Source organism: Sus scrofa, chromosome 14, assembly GCF_000003025.6.
Source record: "Sus scrofa isolate TJ Tabasco breed Duroc chromosome 14, Sscrofa11.1, whole genome shotgun sequence".
Classification (NCBI taxonomy): Eukaryota; Metazoa; Chordata; class Mammalia; order Artiodactyla; family Suidae; genus Sus; species Sus scrofa.
This window is the reverse complement of record NC_010456.5, coordinates 87008419-87029865: the sequence shown is the minus strand read 5'-3', so window position 1 is coordinate 87029865 and position 21447 is coordinate 87008419. Positions and strand designations below refer to the sequence as shown.

The 21447-nt window shown below is 50.5% G+C and overlaps 1 protein-coding gene across 2 annotated transcripts in view; it reads left to right on the top strand.

Moving 5' to 3' along the window:
- The window catches only part of GRID1 (glutamate ionotropic receptor delta type subunit 1), a 687194-nt gene that overhangs the window by 197224 nt on the left and 468523 nt on the right, over window positions 1-21447 (top strand). For both annotated transcript variants that reach the window (XM_013983389.2, XM_021073750.1), the window contains exon 4: window positions 8313-8518. In XM_013983389.2, coding sequence (XP_013838843.2) covers window positions 8313-8518 — 206 coding nt within the window. The remainder of the gene's footprint in view (window positions 1-8312; window positions 8519-21447) is intronic.

The window sequence follows — 21447 nt, the reverse complement described above, 5'->3', positions numbered from 1 at the left end:
TTGAGTAGCCACAGGAGGATCGGGTTGGCGGGGGGGGCAGTTGGGGGCGGTGGGGGGAAGCACCAGGGTTGGTCAGGAGCAGAGGGGGAGGGGCGCATTATGGGCCAGAGCCCTCAATGTGATTTCTTCGGGAAAGAATAGATGAGGTGTAGGAAGCAGGCTTGGGATTGGCTAGCTTGAACCATTTTGGCAGGCTCTGGCACACAGGGCTGTTCTGGGTTGTCTGGTAGTTGGTGCTGGGGTGATTGGAGCTGGTGGATAGTGGCTCAAAGCCTGAGAGTCCCATTGAGGAGGTGGCTCTGGGGTGGTTGGTTTGTGTATGAGCAGGGTGTTCTGGGTGAGTGTCTACTATCTGTAGGAACTGATTATCCTTTGAGGGACGGTCTTCCAGGCTTAGCAGGGTCCCAGATGTCAAAGCATCACAATATAGAAATAAAAGACATGGTTAATACAGAGAGCACATTTTTCGGGGGGGGGGTGTTGGGGATGGGATATCATTCTGGAGGACTTCCAGGACCAGCAGGGCAGCTGAGATTGTGACTAGGACAGGAGAGGCCTTCTTCCCAGGTGAGAACCTGTGCAGGAGGATGTAGAACAGTGGCACTGTGCTGCCAGGGAAGGTGGGGGTCGATAGTACCTGAGGGTCCTTCTGCTCACCTGAAGCCAGCCCCTGCCTGAGTCTGGGGGGGCGTTTTCTCTGGGGGACCTTGTCACCTCCTAACAGGGAGAGGCCTGCACATCCTGCTTTATTGAGATCTGGCTCAAAGTGCCACGTCTGTGTGTCTCGGCCCCTCCCTTTGCAGACCTCCTAAGGGACTGCTTTGTGACCACCTGCCCCCTGTAGAGATGGCCTTTATCACACCCACGTGGATTGAGAATGCATCCGTGAAATGCAGTCTGCAAATGGAACACATTCTGCTATTTTCTGGCTAGATGAGAAGGGAGTTAAAAAAATGTCCATAGAATGAAAGTTGTGTCTCAGCTTTTGGAAAGTTTGCCAATAATCCTGAAGCACTTCTACCTGTGAACTTCTGGGTGTGGGGTGGCAGCCCTCATACATATATATGTGTATTACAGATGGTAAAATATTCTTTACAAGTACTCTGAGTGCTTGGACATTTCTTGGAAATTGAAAATAGTATGGGAAGCAATTTGAAATGTGTTCTTTCATTTCAATTACTTTTCAGAAAGTGTTTAAAATACCCATGACTCTGTGATTTTTTTTTTTTTTTTTTTCAGAAGAAGCAGTGTGTTAGTCATAGCTGTCACCTTAGGTTTGGGGGAAAAAAACTCTTGCCCATTTCAGGTTCTTGCTTAACAGGGCTGTGCCTCTATCAGATCTCGTGACCCAACAGTTGCTGAATGCTGTGAGCTATGGTGTAGGTTGCAGCCTAGGCTTCAGGCTGGTTGTTGCTTTGGTTCAATTTAATGACACAGACTTTGACTGTCTGGGACTCTGTGCTGGGCACTGAGCCTTAGGGTTGAACAAAGAAATGAGAAAGACCCAATTCTCGCTTCCCAGGCCCTAGAACTATGCAACTTGAGGGAGATATGAATTATGACTTGAGGATCTGAGATTGCCTGAGAAGAGGTATGATTTCAGGTGGAAGGGTAAGGCTCTGTAAGTTTCAAATTGGGAGCATCTAGGCTGAGGGTATGCATGTGTGTATGGGGGGAGTTGTGTGGGTATGTTTATGGTGTGTGTGTGTGTGTGTGATGTGTGCTCTGATGATGTGTGGGGTGTGTATGGATGACCAGGGAAGAGCAGAGAACTTTTTTCTGGAGTTTGGGTGCATGGTTTCTGATGGTGGTGGTGGAAGTGGGTGATGGTGATACAAAAGCAAAATTAGAAAAAGCTAGTAGGGAGTTCCTGTTGTGGTGCAGTGGAAAGGAATCCGACTATTATCTATGAGGATATGGGTTCCATTCCTGGGCTTACTCAGTGGGTGAGGGATCCAGTGTTGCTGTGAGCTATGGTGTTGGTTGCAGATGCAGCTTGGATCCCACGTTGCTGTGGCTGTTGGCGTAGGCCCTCAGCTGTAGCTCTGATTTGACCCCTAGCCTGGGAACTTCTGTATGCCATTGGTATGGTCCTTAAAAAAAAAAAAAAAAAAAAAAAAGCTCTTAGGACCAGAGATGTATCAGGCTAAGATGTATGGAGATTATTCGTGTACATTAATAAAGTCCCTAGAAAACTTATTGTTTGTTTGTGATTGACTCTTTTGAGAATATTAATTTCCTGGCAACTTTGAAAGAAATGTGTTATTCACAGAAGTTTTTAGAGGAGTGTCCTATCACGAGCAGATAGGAACTTAGAGAACATCCCTGCAGGTGGCACTGGTGGGGAAGACCCAGGTCAGGGGGACGTGGTGGGAGGCTGGAGCAGAAGTCCCAGGGAGAGGCTGGTGGTGCCTGAACCTGGGGAGGGATCGTAGCGATGGCCTCACTCTGGAAGGTTTAGGAGCCGTGGGGAGCCCTTGGCCAGCCTGGGTTTCCGGGGTTGATGTCCTCTGAGCCTGGCTGATAGAGTGGGTAATGCCAGAGGGAAGCCTGGAATGAGGGCATATATGCAGGACCGTGTGAGGGGAGGAGTTAAGAAAGGGGCTCAGGGAGGAGGAGAGGGCTTCCAGGATGGGTGGTCACAGGCTGGGTTCTCAGGAGAACCTGTGGAAGATGCAGAGAGAGGAGGGTCCCATTGCTGATGGCTTTGGCGTGGGTTTTAGGGCAGCGTGGTGTGGGTGGCAGTGGGCAGAGAGGGGTGTGCCCAGAGGTGCCGGAGGGTGCCTGGGCCGAGCCTTGGAAGCTGGTCTGTGGAAGGGAGGGGGTATGGGGCAGAGGAAGCACAGGGCTCGGGTGCTGGGGGCACATGTGCTCCCCTCCTCCACTGCTGGTGCCCTCTGACCCCAGCTTCCTTCCCTGGCAGCTCCACAGTTCAAGCTCCCTGGTCCTCCCTCTTCCTGGTCCCCAGTATGGGGTGAGTAAGGCCCTTCTTCATTTGCTGCCATCATTCTGGAACTTTCCATGTGCTGTTTCTTCTATCAGGAGTGTTCTTTCCCTGCCAGTTTCCAGGGCTGGCTCCTTCTCACTGTTGATCCTCCCGGGGGTCTCTCCCACCTCCACCCCTGCGCTTTCCTCCAGCCCAGCATCGGTTTTCTTCAGTGCTCACTCCAGTGTTGGAAATGATCTATTTAGCACATTGTTTGTTTCCTGTCTGTTCCCCAGTCCTTGAAATGTAAGTCTCACGCCAGTGGAACACCGTGGGCTCATTTATTCTTGTCTCTCAGCCCCTAGGAGAGGGACCAGCACAGAGGAAGCTCTCAGTGAATATTGGAGGGAGGAAGCAATGATCGGTGTGGACAGGACAACTCCGGTATTGGAAAGACTTCTGATGACCAGGTCTCCTGAGAGCTCCACGGATGGGCCAAGGAAGCTGAGGCCTGTCCTGGGGGTCTTGTCACATCAGGTTCCTCAGGACCACATCAGGCCCTGGCCCCTGTTCCTGGAACTGCTTCCTTTCTTTGGGGAGGAGGGTGCCTCTCTGGGAGCCTCTTCCATCCCTGTGGGTGGCTGGTGCCCTTGTCCATGGCTTGGGCCTCCCCTCGCCACCTTGGAGAGCTGTATGTGGTTTGCCTTCTCCTGCCCCTTCTTGGATGGAGCCTGGGTGAGGCCCACTGTGGCCCCATCACCTCCTTCTCCAGTGAGGGTGGGTCTGGTTGGGGGAGCTGCACCAGCAGTGGTGGGCGTGGCTGGCCAGTCTGCCTGAGAACTCCCAGCGGAAGGGCCTGGGGTAAGGTCCTTAGGGGCCAAAGGGGTGCCCACTCTGCTGCCTCGCAAGCAGCCCAGGCCCTGTCTAACTTCTTGGAGAGGTCTTCCTTTCTGGGGAGCAGCGGTGGACAGCTGGCTCTCTTGGGGGGAATGGGGGGAGGTTGGCATTACAAACCTGTTCTCTGGTAGGGAAGAAAGGACTTTTGCTGGAGAAGCAGCCTTCCTTGGCCCATTCCTGGGGAACAGTAGGAGGTGGCAAAGTTAGCTTCTGCTCCTGACTGTTATTCTGCCCCCCAGCCCTTCCCAAGTGCAGCTGAATAAGACCTTCAGAGGCTGAGAGCTGACCTTTTCAGCCAAGTGGGAGCAGGCAGCTGTAGCCTGCGGCTGTGGTCCCTCAGGAGCACTGCCTTCAGTTGGCATCACTTATTCCACGTGTGAGAAGCCGACCACTGACAGGGAGCTTAAACTCTCTGTGACGGCTCAGTTCCGTCAAGGGCTACCTGAACAGAGGGCAGAAGCGCAGCAGCTGAGGGCCTGTGCTCTCTGTGTGCATGTCCTCGTATGTACCTGTTGGTCCTGAGATAGTGGCCACCCCTCCCATGGTACCTCCTGTTTTCTAGGAAATGAATATCTTCTGGGTCGGGATGGATTTAGGCAGGGGGGCCTCAGCGAAGAGACTGAAGAGGGCTTCTCCCCTAGCCTGTGAGGACCAGCCATGCTGGCATGATGTATGAGGTCCCTGGAGCCCGAGCAGACTTGTGGACCTGTGGGCATACACACAGAGCCACGCTGGAGCCCTCATTGCTCCTGGGCTTGTGTCAAGGTGCAGAAAGCACGACTCTGCAGACATGGCCAGGCTCTGCTAATTTAAAGACTTGCAGTGGCCGTGGAAAGCACCAGAAGAGGAGTGGGAGCTGCTAGATGGTGGGTCTCAGAGTGCTCTCTTCATGCCAGTCCCATCAGCTGGGCTCAGATCTGAGTCAGAGTCAAGGCCAGCCAGCAGTAAGACCATTGGTGTCCAAGAGAAGGGACAGGGCTACAGAAACTACTAGTGTCCCTTTTCCCCAGCCCCCTGTGGGAAAGCTGTGTGTAGGGTGATTTTTTAAGACGCTGGCCTTGCTCTCAGTGAAATTTTCATAAGATGTATTAGGTAAAATGCTTCTGATGAACTTGTTTTATCACTTAGTTATTGCTGAGAAACAAACCATCCCCGTACTTAGTGGCTTAGAACAACAGTCATTTATTGCTTTTGTTGGTGAGTCTATAGATCAACCAGGCAGTTCTGCTCTGGGCTCACTGATGCACCTGATTCTTCTCCATGTGTGTCTGCATCCCTCTGGGAAGCTAGCCTAGGGCTGTTCTCATGGTGGTGTCAGGGTCCGAGAGTGGAAACAGAAATGCACACTTACTCAAACACCTGCTAATACCATAGATCAAAACAGGTCATGTGGTTGAACCTAGGGCGGGAGCTGGAAGGGTCTTCAAAATGACAGGGCAAGAGGCATAGGAATAGAGAGGCTGTAATGCAGCTCCTCTCCTGTGTTTGGGAACATTGTTTCCAATGCACTGGTTATAAGACAGTTTCTCAGGCAGACTGTGCACTGGAACTTTCTGTGATGATCCCTCATCACGGATCGGATCATATATATATGATCTATATCTGTACTATCCAGGATGATATAGCCACCAGCCAGATAGTACTTAAAATGTGGCTAATGTGACTGAGGAACTGAGCGTGTGATTATCTTTAATGTTAGTGAAATTAAGTTTAAATTTAAATAGCCACAGGTGACGAGTGACAGCCCAGATGGAGAGGAAACCATCAAGGCCATTTGGGCACAAGCTATTGCATGCCTGGCACGCGAGCTGCTACTGGTTTGGGTGTGGGTGTCTGCTGGGTGCTGAGATGCTCTCAAGCTTGGGCAGGCATGAATTGTGCCGTGCTCAGGAGAGGGATGGGCCAGGGTTAACACCAGCCCTGAGTTTTTCTCGTTGGGGGTCCCCTCCCCCTGCTGCCCTTCTGTTCCTTGAGTCTTCTCTGCCCATTTGCCAGACCTTTCCCTCTGATGCGTGCAGAAGCTCTGAAACACCTCCTCTTCAGACTTTTGTTTCAAGAGGCTTTGAGGCTACAGATCTCTAGGGAACCAAGCAGCTGGATGGGGACTGCATGACCTTTCTGGGAATCCAAGGGGTGTTGCCACCTGGGGCCTGTGTGTTAGGAGCCCCTGGTGCTGGGCAGGTATAAGGCACTGTGTGGTCCCCTTTGGGGGGAAAGATGGCCATCTTGTCTCACTTGGCAGCTTTGGGGGAGCCCTAGGGCTTGGTGCAGAGGACCCATTCTGCCTCCTTTTTTCTACCTGATTCAGTGGGTAAAGCAACACTGAGACCTCTGTTCTGTCAGGCAAGCAGTTCTGAGCACATGTTTGTGCTCCAGGAGCCAGGCTGCTGATGGACAAAACTGGCTGTCGTGGCTGGACTTGAACACATGAACTTGAATATCAGTCACATGTTTGCCATCTCTAGAAGGGCCCCTGGGGCTCTCATTTGGGTATGGCTGTGTTCTCTGATTGACTGTTAGAAAGTCGGCTCTCCAGGCCTCCTAGAGGCAGGCTCCTGAGATGCAGGCAGGTGGTACCTTCAAGAATTGTGGTTCCTCAAAGTCCTGTGGAAATGGTAGTCAGGGACTTTCATCCCCAGTGTTCAGATGAAAACACTGAGGCACAAAGTACACGTATGCTTTGCCTGAGTGTTTAAGGAACTGTACTAAATTCGAAGTGTCTGAGTCCATGGAAGGTGCTCAGACCCATTCCAGGGCTTCCCCTTCCCCCATGGTGGGAAATAGGGACCCTGTGTATGTTCCCCAAAGCACCCCAGTCATGACTGCCTGGGTGTTCCAGTCTCCTCCCTGGCACTGTACTTGGTTTTTGATGGCCACTCTTGTCCTGTTCGGTTAGGATTAGACTTACTGGTGAGCTGACCTCCCAGCAAGATTGCAACTGAAGAACCTTAAAGCAGCTTGCATGGTTCCTGGCACGTGTGGAGTTTAAGAAGTTTGTGGAATGGGCATGAAGTGAAGGTGGGAAAGGAACTGGTTGGGAAAAACAGACGGGTTGAATTAACACTGTGCATTCCCCCCCCCTTTTTTTTTAAAAAAAAAAAGTAAAGTATAGTTGATTTGCAATGTTGTGCCAATTTCTGTTGTACAGAAAAGTGACTCAGTTATATATATATATATATGTATATGTTCTTTTTCTCATATTATTTTCCATCATGGTCTATCCTAAGAGATTGAATATAGTTCCCTGTGCTGTACAGCAGGCCCTCATTGCTTATCCATTCTAAATGGAATAATAGATGCAAAACACTGTGTACTTTGAATTTGATTTGGGGTGACTGGATGGGCCAGGTGTGCCTGAGGCAGCCCATGTGCACCCCAGGCACTGGGAGGGTACAGCTCATACAACGTGGGCTGGCCCAGAGAGGGTGGCTCATGTGCAGGGCCTGCCTTTCAGAACTGGAACACAGATACACACCAGATGAAGGAAACGTCCCCGGCTTGAAAACTGACTTATGCATAGAGACTTTGGGCTGCAAGTGACAGAAATCCAGCTCACGTTGGCTTAGGCAGGAAGGGTATTCTTTGGCTCATGGAACCAAAAAATCCAGGAGAAACAAGCTTTCTAGATGGACCCTGAAGCTTAAATGACATCATTTGGAGCATGCCCAGCCCTCGGACCTGCTTGCTGCCTCCATTCTTGGGCAGAGCTCCTTTTGGAGCAGCCAGATGGCCGTGCAGGGCTGCTGCTGAGAGATTTGGGCCCTCGTTTTTGAAAAAGTTAAGCACTGTCAGCCCTCACAAGAGTGGGTTTGCACTAATATGTGGTAGAGCTGGGTCCCAAGCTCCTTTGGAAGCCTGCTCCCTGGTCATTTATTCCAGCTTCCCATGCCCCCCTCCTGTCCTAGGCTTTTATCCGTTCCTCCTGGCGACCATGGGGGAAAGAGCAGGGAAGAAGAGCGGGTCTCTCTCCCATATGCTCCATCAAAGTGCCAGGATGGTGTTTAGTCCAGGACCATCCTGGACCACCTGCTCACCTCTCAACTAGTCAGGATGTGAAATTCTGGTTGGACTTGAGGTGAAAGTCACTCCAGCTAGAAAGAGAGTGGAAGAGGAAAGTTCAGCCAGGAAAATCAAGTGCCTGGAACAAATCAGAGACTCAAGCCTCAGGGCTGGGGTGTAAGGTACAGGCGGTTTAGTTACAGTACTGAGGCAGGGACCAGGGCTGGGCACCCTTGGGCTGGGACAGCCTGGTAGTCTTAGCTCAGCAGTAAGAGCCAAGGAGTCACAGCCCTGGGGAGCAGAGCGAGGTGGAGGGAACAGGGGTCCAGGGCTAGGGACCACCACCCCATGCAGCCACCAGGACTGAACTGCCAGAACTTTCATTTCTATTGGGTGAAAGCAGTAGGGGGAGGAAGGGAGTTTAGATTCCCTCTAAGGTCCCTTCCCGCTTAAAGATGGTTCTCTCCCTTTCCTCTTCTTCACTGCTCAGATATCCGTGGGCTCCAAAGCTTTCTGGACCAGGCCTCGCGGCTGGGCCTCGACGTCTCTTTACAAAAGGTGGACAAGAACATTAGCCAGGTGTTCACCAGCCTCTTCACCACGATGAAGACAGAGGAGCTGAACCGCTACCGGGACACTCTGCGCCGGGCCATTCTGCTGCTCAGCCCGCAGGGGGCGCACTCCTTCATCAATGAGGTAGGTGGTGGGGCCTGGGGCACTGCCTTCGGCGCTGCCCAGGGCTCCCTGGGGGAGGCCCAGGTGGGTTGCAGGTGCAGTTTGCTCAGGCGTGGCTGAAATGGACCATGGGGAGTCTTTGGTGCTGGTCCCATAGCACATGCCATGAAGGGGGAGACCCCAGCACAGCTTGGCTCCCAACAAGTCCCTGTCAGGTGACCCAAGGCCTACCCAGATGCTGAGAGGCTGGGGGCAGCTGATGGGAAGCCTGGTTATAAGTCACTGCCAGAGATTTCTGCAGCAAAACCCAGGCCGTTTGTTTGTTGTTTTTTCCCTTTAATTTTCCTCTCTTTGTTGACAGGTGTAAGCCTCTAGGGATAAAATAAATTTCCAGTTCTCTGCAGAGGTGGGCAGCTCTGCTTTGGGATGTGTTGGTACCTGGAGGAGGTGTCATTTGCATATCACCAATGATGCCTGGTGTATGTGCTTATTTCTTTGGTGCCTGGGATAATCAATGACTTTTTTTTTTTTTTTCCTTGAAACACCTCTATTAGGGATTAGGACCTTCTAATGAAGACAAGGCCCACCAGTTTAACATATTATCCATTAATTTGAGAACAGACAACTAGAAATATTCTATGTGCTGGCTGATTGGTGCCAGCCCTGGTGGTCTAATGGCAAAGAGGTGTCAACCTGGAGTTGGCAGGTCCCTCTCTGGCCTGGGCTAGTTTTTCAGGGACAAGCTGGGGGTGTGACGTGCCTGGTAGTAGAGGTAGACTGAAGGGGTCAGGGGGCTTCTGAATGCTCCCAGCGTTTTCCTTTCCAACCCCGGTCACCTGTTGGGCCTCTCCGAATGTAAAATGAAGTGAAAGGCAGAATTATACTAATTCCATTCGATGTCCTTTGCTTGCTTATTCTGCTTTTCCCTCTAATTAATTATTAGTCAAAATGCTACCTCATGCGTCGGGAGCCAGCAGAAGCCCACTGCTGGAAAACTTAAAATTCAGAATGCTTAATTTGGTGCCGTTTGGCTGGCAGCCCTGCCGCTCGGGGCTAATCGGGTCCCTGATCACGCTGGTGGTCAGCCCCGCTGTGAGGTCCGGGCGGTGCTCGGCATTTTCACTGGAACATGTTTCCCCGTATGAAGGGATGCAGACCAGTCATGGGCAGGCTAGGATTAGCAGCACTAATGTGCCCAAGCTTTCTCAGAATGTCCCCAGCAGTGTACGTGCCAGTGTCTGCTCCTCAGAAGGTTTTTCTCTTTGCTAAATTCCCCCAGCGGGAGTCTGCTCTGGAGCTGGCCTCTGCTAAATGTCGCCCGGCTTCTCCGCTCCCTCTTCTGCCAATCCCTTGCCTCCCTTTTCTTGCTTCCTTTCCTCCTTGCCACTGCTCTGCTGTTAAGCTTGCCATAGGAAGAACACTGGCTTTGGAGTTAAGCGGCTTTGGGGTCAAGTCCAGCTCCCTCATTTACTCTTTGTGCGTGCGACCTTGGGTAACTCGCCTCACCTTTGTAACCTCAGCGTCTTCCTCTGAAAGTAGGGATGGAGGAGGTGACGGACATGATAAAGCATGTGACACGTGCCTTCTCAAGAAGCTTCTGTACCTGTTCATTGTGCACATTCATCATTTCCCTTCTAGATGAAGGCAACCCTTGCCCTGTTTCTAGGCCCTGAAAGGATTTAACGCATAACCATGACTAGCCTAAAGATCTTATTTCCAAGTGGCTAATTATGCAAACTCCTGCAGTGTTGGATACACTTGGCTTGACTTTGGCCCGATGCTTTCTTGATCCTCCAGACCGCGTTGGCAAAGCCTTTACTCTGCTGTGGACTGCGGAGCTGGAGTTGCCCCTGGAGTGACTGTTCTTAATTTGGGGCAAGAATGACACACTCCCGGGAGGGGCGATGGAAGACCATGTGGTCAGACATCACCTGGGCTTCACTGCCTCCAGCTCCAGCTGCTTGGTCTTGGTCTCTGGTCCCACATGCCTGCCATTGGGAGGGGCTGTCACCATTTCCTGGGTGCCCGCCACCGACCCGGCCCTGTGGGTGCCTTCTGTAATCCTCACACTTTGCAAATGAGGGCACCAAAGCTAAAAAAGTTAAGTGACCCTCTAAGGGTCAGGCAAGCGGCCACGGGGGTGTTGAACAGGACTTGAGTCCCACTTTGACCACTCCAGAGCCCCTCTGTGCTATTACTATGATGACCATGGGCACACACCTCACCTTATTACACTTCGGAGATATTGTGTTTTTCACAAATTGACGGTTTGTGGCAACCCTGTGTTGTCAGATGATGGGTTAGCATTTTTTGCTATATGTATTTTTTTGGCCTGGCCACACCCGGGCCAGGGATCAAACCCATGCCACATCGGTGACCCAGACTACTGCGGTAGCAATGCCGGATCCTTAACCCACGGTGCCACAAGAGAACACCTAGCAATAATTTCTAACATTAGGGTTTATATACCTTTTCTTTTAAGCTTTAATGCTATTGCACCCTTAATAGATGGCAGTAGAGTGTGAATGTAACTCTTTTGTGTACTGGGAAACCAGAAAATTCATATGACTCACTTTGTTGCACTATCTGCTTTATTGTGGTGGTCTGCAACCCAACCCACAGTGTCTCTGAGGTCTGCCTGTGTGGAAAATACAAGTATGGTGGTAACTGCAGTGGGTAGAACACAGCCGCGCTGATTTTATAGAAGAAAATACAGTGTAGTTGCTTCTGTCCAGGGTCTGGCAGAGGTGTTTAGGGTGCTTATGCTCATCTACTAAGCATGGTAGGCGAAGGAATCTGGACTCTGGAGGTGAGCAAGATCTGTATGGTTGGCCCAGTAGGTCCCCTAGGAGAGACTTGGCAATGCCAATTCAGGAACAACCCTTTGTTCACTGCCCAGAAGCATTTCTTGGGCTTTGTGAGCAGACTGACCCAACCTCTTCTTTGTTGTGACAGGCACAGAGGATGTTCACAAGGGTGACCCTTCGCCAGGACACATTCTGAATTTTACCAAACACGGAACACTAGTGGGAGTGGGGAAGTAGATGGCCTCACAGCTGCATCGCTTTTGATGACATGTTGGTCTTGTGTCCCATCAGACCTGGCATGGAAAAGTTACAGCAGGGGTGGGTTATGTGGCCCTCCCAACTGTAACTTCTCCCCTCCCCACTCAGAAAATCTGGCGGATAGGAGTGAGGGCGGAAGTTGGTTCTGCTTGAATCTTTTACACTTTGCTGCACATGAATCTGTTGGGAAGGCTGGCACTTCCACTGTCGTTAGTGACAAATTCTGCATGACACAGGACATGGCTGTCGGGGTTCAGCAGGCTGTTCATATGTTCTGCTGTGAGAGGCTGCTCGCCCAGCATCCAGGAATGTGCTTGGGCGGGGGTGGGGGGCTTGGTTTGGGGGCCCATGCACTGCTGGCTTCTCTGTGACCCCACCTTGGGGGCCATCCTGGCCAGGGGTTATAGGTCTGGGGAGCTTAGCCTTGATGGTAGGTGAGTGTGGGGGGGTGCCGTAGTCTGAGGCACTGGGGTGTGCTTGAGGGGGCCTGTGGTTCATATCATAGGCCCCCACCTCAAGCTCCCCTCAGCTTTTCATCACTCAGTTTTGAATCCACATTCACTCCTCTGAGATCTTTTCATCATAGTCTTAATAATCACCGCATCAGCGCATTATCTTTTTAAAAGACTCCCCTTGGAGATACTGGGCTCAGGGGTGAAAGGACTCAGGTCTTCCGGTCCCAGACCTTGAGCTCCCCGTGGGGCTGCCCTTGGGGGCTGCAAGGGCACATGCCATGGAGCAAACCCTTCCATGAACTCAGCACTGGGATCTCTGCGTGAGGGAGGTGGCGCCTTCCAATTACACCTAATTGGGACTGAATTGGACTCATTCTATCCTAAGCCACGCCTCGGCTCATTTCTAGGCTATCGTCTGCTATGCAGAGATGTAGTGGATGGTGACACATGTCTATGGTGCTATTCTCATGCAGCCTGTCATCCCAAACCACCAGCTGGAGGAATTGGGATGTGGGTGTCCTTTCCTCTCTCCAGGACCAGGGAAGTCCTAAAATGATCAAGGTGACAGCTGCTCAGAGGTGCCAAGGGCAGGGGTCTTGTTCCTGGCTCCTGGTTGCTGGAGGCTCCTCCCCTCTGCTCAGGAATTCCTTCTTTTATTTGTCTAGCATTTAATGAGGCTGGGTGTTGTGCCAACTTCTGGGCCGGGCACTAAGGCTAATATTCCTGCTCTCATGGGGCTCTCAGCCTGATGGGGAGAACAGAGATTTAAACAGATCCCATTCACCTATATAAGCAGAGGTGTGGGCGAAATTCTGTGAGAGCATCTAGCATGGAGCATCTGGCCTGGGAGAGATGGGATGACCAGGGGTCAGGGACCCTCCCTGGAGTAGGTGACACTGGGTCTAGGTCTATAGGAATGAACTTTCATTAACCTCATGGCCAAGGTGGGGCTAGAGACCAGGGTCTGGAGAGACCCAGTGTCTTCAGGGACATGCGTGTTGTGTGGTTGCAGCAGTGTGTGTGTGTGGCAGGATGTGGTGGGGCTGAGGCTCTGTCAGCAGGAGGGGGCTCCCAAGTCCAGGCTGGGGAATCCAAACTTCGGGACCTGTCTGTTCTTGAGTTCCTTTTCAGGGTCTTTAAGGTTGATGATCTATAGTGGCCTCAGTAACCATAGCCCCAGTGCTATTGCAGGTATGTATGTCTCATTGCTTTTTCTTCTCTAGGTCAGGTTCGATGGGGAATGCTTCAGTTCACAGTCAGTTTTGGCCCGAGCTTCATCTCATCTTTCTGGAAGAGATTCTCTCCATCCATCCATCGGCTGTCCCTGTGTTGATGTGTCCATCTGTCCATCCATCCATCCATTCGTGAGTTCATCTGTCAGTTCTTCCGTCCATCTACCCATCCACCCACCCAGTCATTCATCCATCTAGTGGAGATTGGGTACTCGTATGGTCCAGGAGCCATATCAATTACCGATTGGGATCATAGCAGCAGTGCCTCCTCCTGGGGACCTCCTGGAATATTGCAGCTGCACCACAGTCATCATTGTGCCAGGCCCTCATGGAAGCCAGCTGAGAGGGCCTGCCCTGGGGCTCTCATCCACCAGGGCCCTCTCTGGGCATGTGGGAGGCACTTTTAATTCTCATTCATCATTTCTGTGCTTCTGCCTCCAGCTGTGCTTATGCCTCCCTCTGTCCTTTTGCATCATCTTTATCACTTTCTTTCCTCTCCCTCTCTCTTGTACTGGAAAGAGTAGAAAAATTAAGCTATTTTAAATATTTATGCAGAAGAATTGCCATGGCTTGCTCACAGTTCATGAGGCAGACACTGTGCCCTGCCCGTGCCCCACAGTCTGAGCACCATCCAGCTCTGTGCAGCCTGCAGAATTGGGATCCTGTCCCTCCCATGGGAATGTGACCCTCTCACGGGCAGAGACTGGGTGATGCCCATCTTTTTGTCTTCCAAGAGCAGCACATGTCTTTGCCCATGATGACTGTTGAAGGAATGAGTGAATGAATGGATATTTTATATTTTTCTTTTTTTTGATTTTTAAATTTTATTTTTAAATTTTTATTATAATTGATTTACAATGTTCTGTCAATTTCTGCTGCACAGCAAAGTGACCCAGTCATATATATATATATACACACACATTCTTTTTCTCACATTATCCTCCATCATGTTCTATCGCAAGTGATTAGATAGTTCCCTGTGCTCTACCACAGGATCTCATTGCCCGTCCACTCCAAATGCAACAGTCTTCATCTACTAACTCCAGACTCCTAATCCATCCCACTCTCTTCCCCTCCCCCTGGCAAACACGAGTCTGTGATACATGTCCATGATCTTTTCTGTTTTGTGGATAGATCATTTGTGCCATATTTTAGACTTCACATATAAGTGATTATCATATGATAATCTTATCATATGATAGCTTTCTCTTTCTGACTTACTTTCCTCAGTATGAGAGTCTCTAGTTCCACCCATGTTGCTGCAAATGGCATTATTTTGTCCTTTTTTTATGGCTGAATATTATTCTGTTCTATATATGTACCACATCTTTCTAATCCATTCATCTATCGATGGGCATTTAGGTTATTTCCATGTCTTGGCTGTTGTGAATAGTGCTGCAGTGAATAGTGCATGTCTTTTTTTCCTTTTTCATTTATTTTTTAGGGCCACACCTCCAGCGTATGGAAGTTCTCAGGCTAGGGGTCAAATCAGAGCTATAGCTACTGGCCTACACCACAGCCACAGCAGTGCCAGATCGAAGCTGCATCTGTGATCTACACTGCAGCTCACAGCAATGCTGGATCCTTAACCCACTGAGTGAGGCCAGGGATTGAACCTGCATCCTCATGGATACTAGTCAGATTCATAACTTGGTGAGCACAATGGGAACTCCTTTTTTATTTTTTTAAAATGCATATCTCCTGATAAAATACTTGGTAAGATAAGATGGCTTACTGATTTCTAATTCTTATTTACACTACATACCTATCAAAACGTTGGTGAAAAGTAAATAATCACAGGGGACACATTTCATTTTACCTTGGAAGATAATTTACAGAATTGCCATTAAAGTAACCTCTCCTCCTGCATTGTATTAGCTTGATGCAGATGAGGTTAGGCTCCTTCCCATCCCAACTCTTATGTCCTGATGGTATTTTATCTTTCTTATCTCCAATAGAAATCTACCTTTTCTTGTATGCCTGGGTTGCCTTTTTGACTGGTGATCCTTCACCAGCCTATCAGCAAGGGCTTTGGTCTTAAAAATTCTGCTCTTGGAGTTCCCATTGTGGCTCAGGGTTATTAGTAAAACCCAACTAGTAACCATGAGAAGGAGAGTTCGATCCCTGGCCTTGCTCTGTGGGTTAAGGATCCAGCATTGCTGTGAGCTGTGGTGTAGCTTGCAGATGTGGCTTGGATCCTGTGTTGCTGTGGCCATGGCTGCAGCTCCGATTTGAACCCTAGGCTGGGAACTTCCGTATGTCGCAGGTGCAGCCATAAAAAAACAAAAAACAAACAAAAAGGACTGCTCTTGGGAAGGCTCATGTTTGCTTCAGAACTCTGTCTTTGGCCTTCTCTTGGTTCATTGGTCAGTGAGTGGGGTGGGCTGCTCTTGGAGTGGTGTATGGTGCTGCAGAGGAGAGCAGTGGCAGGGAGGTGAGTGTGTTGGGAGAGGGCTGGCATAAGCACTGGTGCAAGCAGGTGTGGGAGACCACACATACACACACAGACACACACACACACACACACACACACACACACACACACACGAACACTTGTCGATACAGTAATACAGCCAACCAGCCACATATGCTAGTACAAGCAGACGCTCAGAGTAGCACAGCCCAATAGGCGCATGTATGCATGTGCACACACAGAAAACTGAAAGGTGCTGCTGATGGCAGAGCAGTCTGGGGAAGGCACTGCAAAGCTGGGAAGGAAGTACCAGTACCAAGTAATGGTTGTAGCTGGTGGCCTTTATCTTTGCAGGTAGAATAATACTGCAGATATCTTTCTGTAACGAGAAGGATGAAGAAAGAACAGCAAGGGGAGCATCCCTTTGTAGGACAGCTTCTTATTGCTCTGGGAATGAGGTGGGGGTGCACCTTTCTCCCAGGCTGGGAGGAGTAGGAGACTGTGAAGGGACAAAGGTGGATAGGGCCACTTCCAACATCCCTACCTACCCTCACCAGGACTGGTTTCCCAGGCCAAGAGTGTGGCTGGAGGCCAAGTTAATCCTTACTAGAGTCACAGCCAGGGTTAACGTCTGGCTTCAAATCAATTGCCTCTCAGTTTGCTGCAGTGAGTGAGTTTGCTCCCACAATTTGAATATAAAGCCTGCACTTTTTAATACATTCATAGCAAAGGTAAATTAAGTAATTGCAGTATTCTGTTGTCCCATATGATATATGCAAATATTTCTCACTCCAACATGGTAAATCTTCAGCAGATGACTTTATCACTCAGAGCTAGGATAATTCTGTGCCATTTAAGTATCATTTATCAGAATGCTTAAAATTACTAATTAATTATAGAAGATTAACTTTAAAATGTGGCCCCGCATTTGCATTTAATTATATCCCACTGTTTACGGATTTTAGTACTTTAGTAAAAGTGCAATGAGTCTGAGTCTGAGAAATCCTTTTATTTTCTCCCCTTAGAAATTCTTAGAAATGAGCTTAGGAGGAAGAGATAGTCTGGAGAGTTAGTTTTGGTAGGTTTAGAGCTCAAGGATGCTCAAGGCCCAGAATTCAAGGTCTGGCAGAGATGGGGAAAGAAACAGAGCTATCCCGCCAGAGCCTGTGTCCCAGCCGCTGTCCCCTTCTTTCTCTGACTCCACACCCCTCTCATCCTTCTGAACCTTGTGCATACTGGGAAAGCCATCATGGGCCTGCAGGGGCCTGCAGCATCTGAGCATAACCTCCATGGCCACCCTCAGAGAGGGTCCTCTCTCCCCATGGGACCAATGAGCACATGAGGGCAGGAGCTGGGACATGTTCATCTTTGTTAGGGGCTCTACTGAGGCCTGTGGATAAAGGTTTTTAAAAGGATGGATGCAGGTTGGGCTCCCAGGAGCCCTGACTCCTGCCCCATGCAAATATCTTCTAGATGCTCAATTATCCAATGGGTAGACAAAATGCATTCTTAATGCTCAGGCCAAGCCCGGGGCACCTGAGTAAGACCTTGTTTTGAAGAGTTTAATGTTTGATTTAAAAGATCTTTTTTTACTATAATTGGTTTACAGTGCTGTCCCAATTTATGTTACACAGCACAGTGACCCAGTTGTACATATATATACATTCCCTTTCTTAATTCTCTTCCATGAACAATTGGACCATCCAAGCCCTTATCAAAGGAAAGGCTTGACTGCTGCTCGATCTTCTGGAGTTTGTTTTTCTGGTTGAGTGCTGTTTCTAGTTCAAGTTATGCTTTAAATCATGCCTCCCTGTTCCAATGCCCAGGGAAGCCTTACCAGGCTATCTGGGAGGCCCGTCTGCTCCTTCTTGGGGTCAAAGAGAGGGATCTTGAACCTGAAGCATGGTCTGGAGTCACACAGTGTTCTTCCCTTCCTTTGTGAGCCATTAGCCAGCAAAGTGTCAGTTACTCCCTACGGGAGTCCCCGTGGCTTATTAGCAGGTAGCCCCTGCTGGGGCAGGGGAGGCGGTAGGCAGGCACGAGAAACAGTCGTTTCAAAGGGAGACAGCCTGCAGCAGTGAAATGACTCAATTACTCTTTCTGCTCCTGGATCCCCAAGGAAATTCAGCTTGGGGAGGCCTCCCCTGAGGTGGTGAGTCAGCCCTTTGTAGATTGAAGGGTTGGGTGGGGAGCCCAGCGGGAAAGCAGCAGCATTTCCTCAGCCCTGTGGGAAGTCAGGGAAAGGCTGGGGTGTTGAGAGAGGCAGAGTTGAGGTGAGGTGGCCCCATCTTGGCCTGGATTCATCTCAGAGAAGCTGTCTGTGCCCCGGGCAGCCCACATCGGGCACCATCCTCCACATGCTACCAAATGGGGCCCTTGTCTGGTGCCCCCAGGAATGTGGCCTTGGTCATCTTGGTTGCCTGCCTTTTGTGCCAACCTGCCAGTCGACTTGCAGAAGAGAAGAGAAGAACAAACCTCCTCAAACTCAAGAATACTCATGCTCATGAGTCTCCTGTTCAGCAGACCTGGGCAGACAGGACTCATCTTGTTTGGGTTTGCTCATGCATCTGTGGTCAGCTGGCCATTCAGCTGCGGTTGGCCAGTTAGGATGGTGGCTGGCTGGCTGTAAGCTGGGGAGACTGGCGACTAGGCCCGGGTCTCTCATTACCAGGTGTTAGCCCACACTTGTTCATGGGGCAGTAGCGGAGTCCAAGAGGGCAAAGGTAAGTGCTCAGGGCCGCTCGAGGTCTGAACCTGGTGCATCAGGGCTTCTGCCATGATCTCTGGGCCAAAGCTAGGGGGTCAGCCTGGATTTAAGGGCCAGGGGAGGGAGATGCCAGGGTAACTCCCTTCAGGGGAACCACAAGGCCACATAGCATGGGAGTGGAAACAGTACAGGATGGTGCGTGGGGGTCATCTGGTAACCTGTCCCCTGCTCTCAGATGAGCTTCCTGAGAGGAAGCAGATGGCTCACAGGTCTGTGGGTGACCGGGGCCATGTGCTTCCATTCTCTGGCTTTGTTTTGACCTTGCTCACCTTTGGGGTGAGGGTGGTGAGGTGGGGGGTGTGGAGCAGGAGAGATGGAGTAGGCCTTTATTACGTTGCTTATTCAGACCCATGAGCTCTTCTCATCTCCTCGGCAGTGCTGGCAAGGCAGGGCTGTCCCAGAGCCCCGGAGCCTGGGCATTTTGGGATTTGCTTATGTTCCCGCAGATAGAGCGACAGAGCTGGGGTGTGAAGTCAGAACTCTGAGTCACAGACCAGCTCTTTTCCACTAGATGCCACTAGGAGAAAGAGGAAGTTTGCTGCCTTTGACAGATCCAGGGGAAGCCCATTTTCCTCCTAGAATGTGGCAAATGGTGGACTGACTCAGTGATAACCACTGTTGAGGAGCAGGTGGGGTAGGGTTCCAGAAGGTGAACTGGGTACTTCTGAGAGTTCATCTGAGAAGTGAGAGGAGGGATCCCCTTCACCCCATTACAGTCCTGTCTCTGCCAACACACCTGCAAAGAGTGCGAGGGGATGGGTAGGCTGCCCGTGTCTATCTCCCTGGCAACCGGAAGAGCATTTTCCGTGGGACCCTCTGGGCATTTTACTTCACCCTTCTAGTGTGGTTGACGGGGCAGGGAAAGAGCAGAATTCCAAAGAGACCTGGCCCAGCTTCTGTCCCGCTTCCTCACTGTGCATCTTTCTGAGCTTTGCTTCCCTGTCTGTACAAAGGAGTTAATGATACTTGACTCGCAAGGTTACTCTAAGAATTAAGCCCAGGAAACATTCTGGGGGTACAGATCCCCCCCTTTTCTCTTTTACAGTGTCTAGCACAGGGCTGGGCACCAGAAGGTGCCCAGTCATTATTGTGTCAGTGGGGGGATGGATGAGTTTTAGAAAATGTAAAGACACGGGACATTGAGAAAAAGAAAATCTTCTGTGACTCTGGGCAAGGTCCACATCCTGAATTTTGAAATGTGCTGATAGTTGACATCAGGGATTCTGATGGTGACCTGCTGCTGGGTCAATTGACTGAAGGAGAGAGGTGGACATGGTTGATGGACCATTAATAGGTATGTCTAATACTCATTTCTCAGCTGTTTGCTATGCAGGGTGGCAAGGCATCTCCCCCCCCCTCTGGTGCATTACCCCTGTGTCTTCAGTGTCTGCGTCCTGAGTAATGTCGGGAGAAAGCAAAGAACAAGGGTTGTGGTCCATACTTGGAGACGTGGAGATTGGAGAGAAAGGAGATGCTGTGGGAGACCAGTGTGAAGGTGTGAGAGAAAAGAAATGTGGAAGATGTTTGCCAGGAGAAACATGCATGCATCCCCCAAGCCCTTTACACGAAGCCCTGGTACCCTGGCAGGTGGGGAGGAGATGTGTTGGGTTCCTACTGAATGGGAGATTCAGGGCTAGCAGTAACAAGGGCCAGGGAGGAAATCCCAAGTATGTCCGCTTTTTCTTCCTCCTCCCTCCCACTCCCACCTTTTCCTTCTTCATAGAGGGAATCTGAGGGGACACAACAGTGCTTATTCAGGAACTAGGGCTGCTGATAGTTCAGAGGAAGGGGCATTGCCTTTGGAGCACACAGACGCATAGTCAGATCCCAGCTCCCTCTCGTGGCATCCTTTTGAACCTGCTTACTGGTCTGTTATCCGGGATAGTGATACCCTCCCCATGTCTTTGGATGGTGTTCAGCTGAAACTGTGGAACCAACCTGGACTGTTGAGGTCAAGAGTGAAAGTGTCAGTGGCTCAGAGGAGCGGTACTGTGACCAGCCTGGCAGAAAGGCGGTTCCTCACTCTGTGTCCGGATGCCCAGCTCACAGAGGCATGTGAGGAAGACCAGATGCAGGGTGCACCCTAGGCTAGAGGCAGATGGGGCTAGCCAAAAGTGACAGAGTGCACAGTGTCTTCGGCCAGCCCAGATGGGATGGAGGATTGGACGCTTGTCCTAGCACTTGGCTGGAGAGAACGATGGAGTCCATGGGGGATAGAGGAGGAGAGGACACCTTAGTGCCCGTTGTGGCTCCTGATGCTGGCTGGGCATGTGCCAATCCCAGCAGACACAGCTCTCATGGCTTCTCAAGACTGCTGGCTGCTGGCCTGATAGAAGTAGGAGGGTTGCTGGGCTTTCTACTCTTTGGAGGAGAAGGACTCCTTCAGTGGCCTATTGGATGACCAGCCACCACCAAGATACAATGGGGGCCTCTGTCCCCAGCCCCTGGCAGGGGGAGAAGGAGATACATCCTGGGCCCAAAGAGCTGCCAAGCTTAACTTAACACTCAGAAAGAGCTATGAGCAAGAGAATTGGGTGCCCAGGAGTTCCTGTTGTGGCTCAGTGGATTAAGAACCCAGCTAGTATTCATGAGGATGTGGGTTCAATCCCTGACCTTGCTCAGTGGGTTAAGGATCCAGCATTGCCACAAGCTGGCACATAGGTGCAGACATGGTTTGGATCATGCGTTGCTGTCGCTGTAGTGTAGGCTGGCAGCTGTAGCTCCGATTGACTCCTAGCCTGGGAACTTTCATATACTGCAGGTGCAGCCCTGGAAAAACAAAAAACAAAAAACAAACCAAAAAAAAAAATGAGATAGAGAGAATTGGGTGCCAAACTGTGAGTCCCCAACTGGAGAGAGCCCTGTGCCTGCACTACATGGGGAAGGGAGCTATGTAACTGCTCTTTTCTTGCAGCTCTGCAGTAGTCAGCTGGGTCCATCCAATGCAGGTGACCACGGCAACCACGTGAATCTGTCATGTGTAGTTTTTCAAGACAACCAAAGGGTTAAATAAGAATG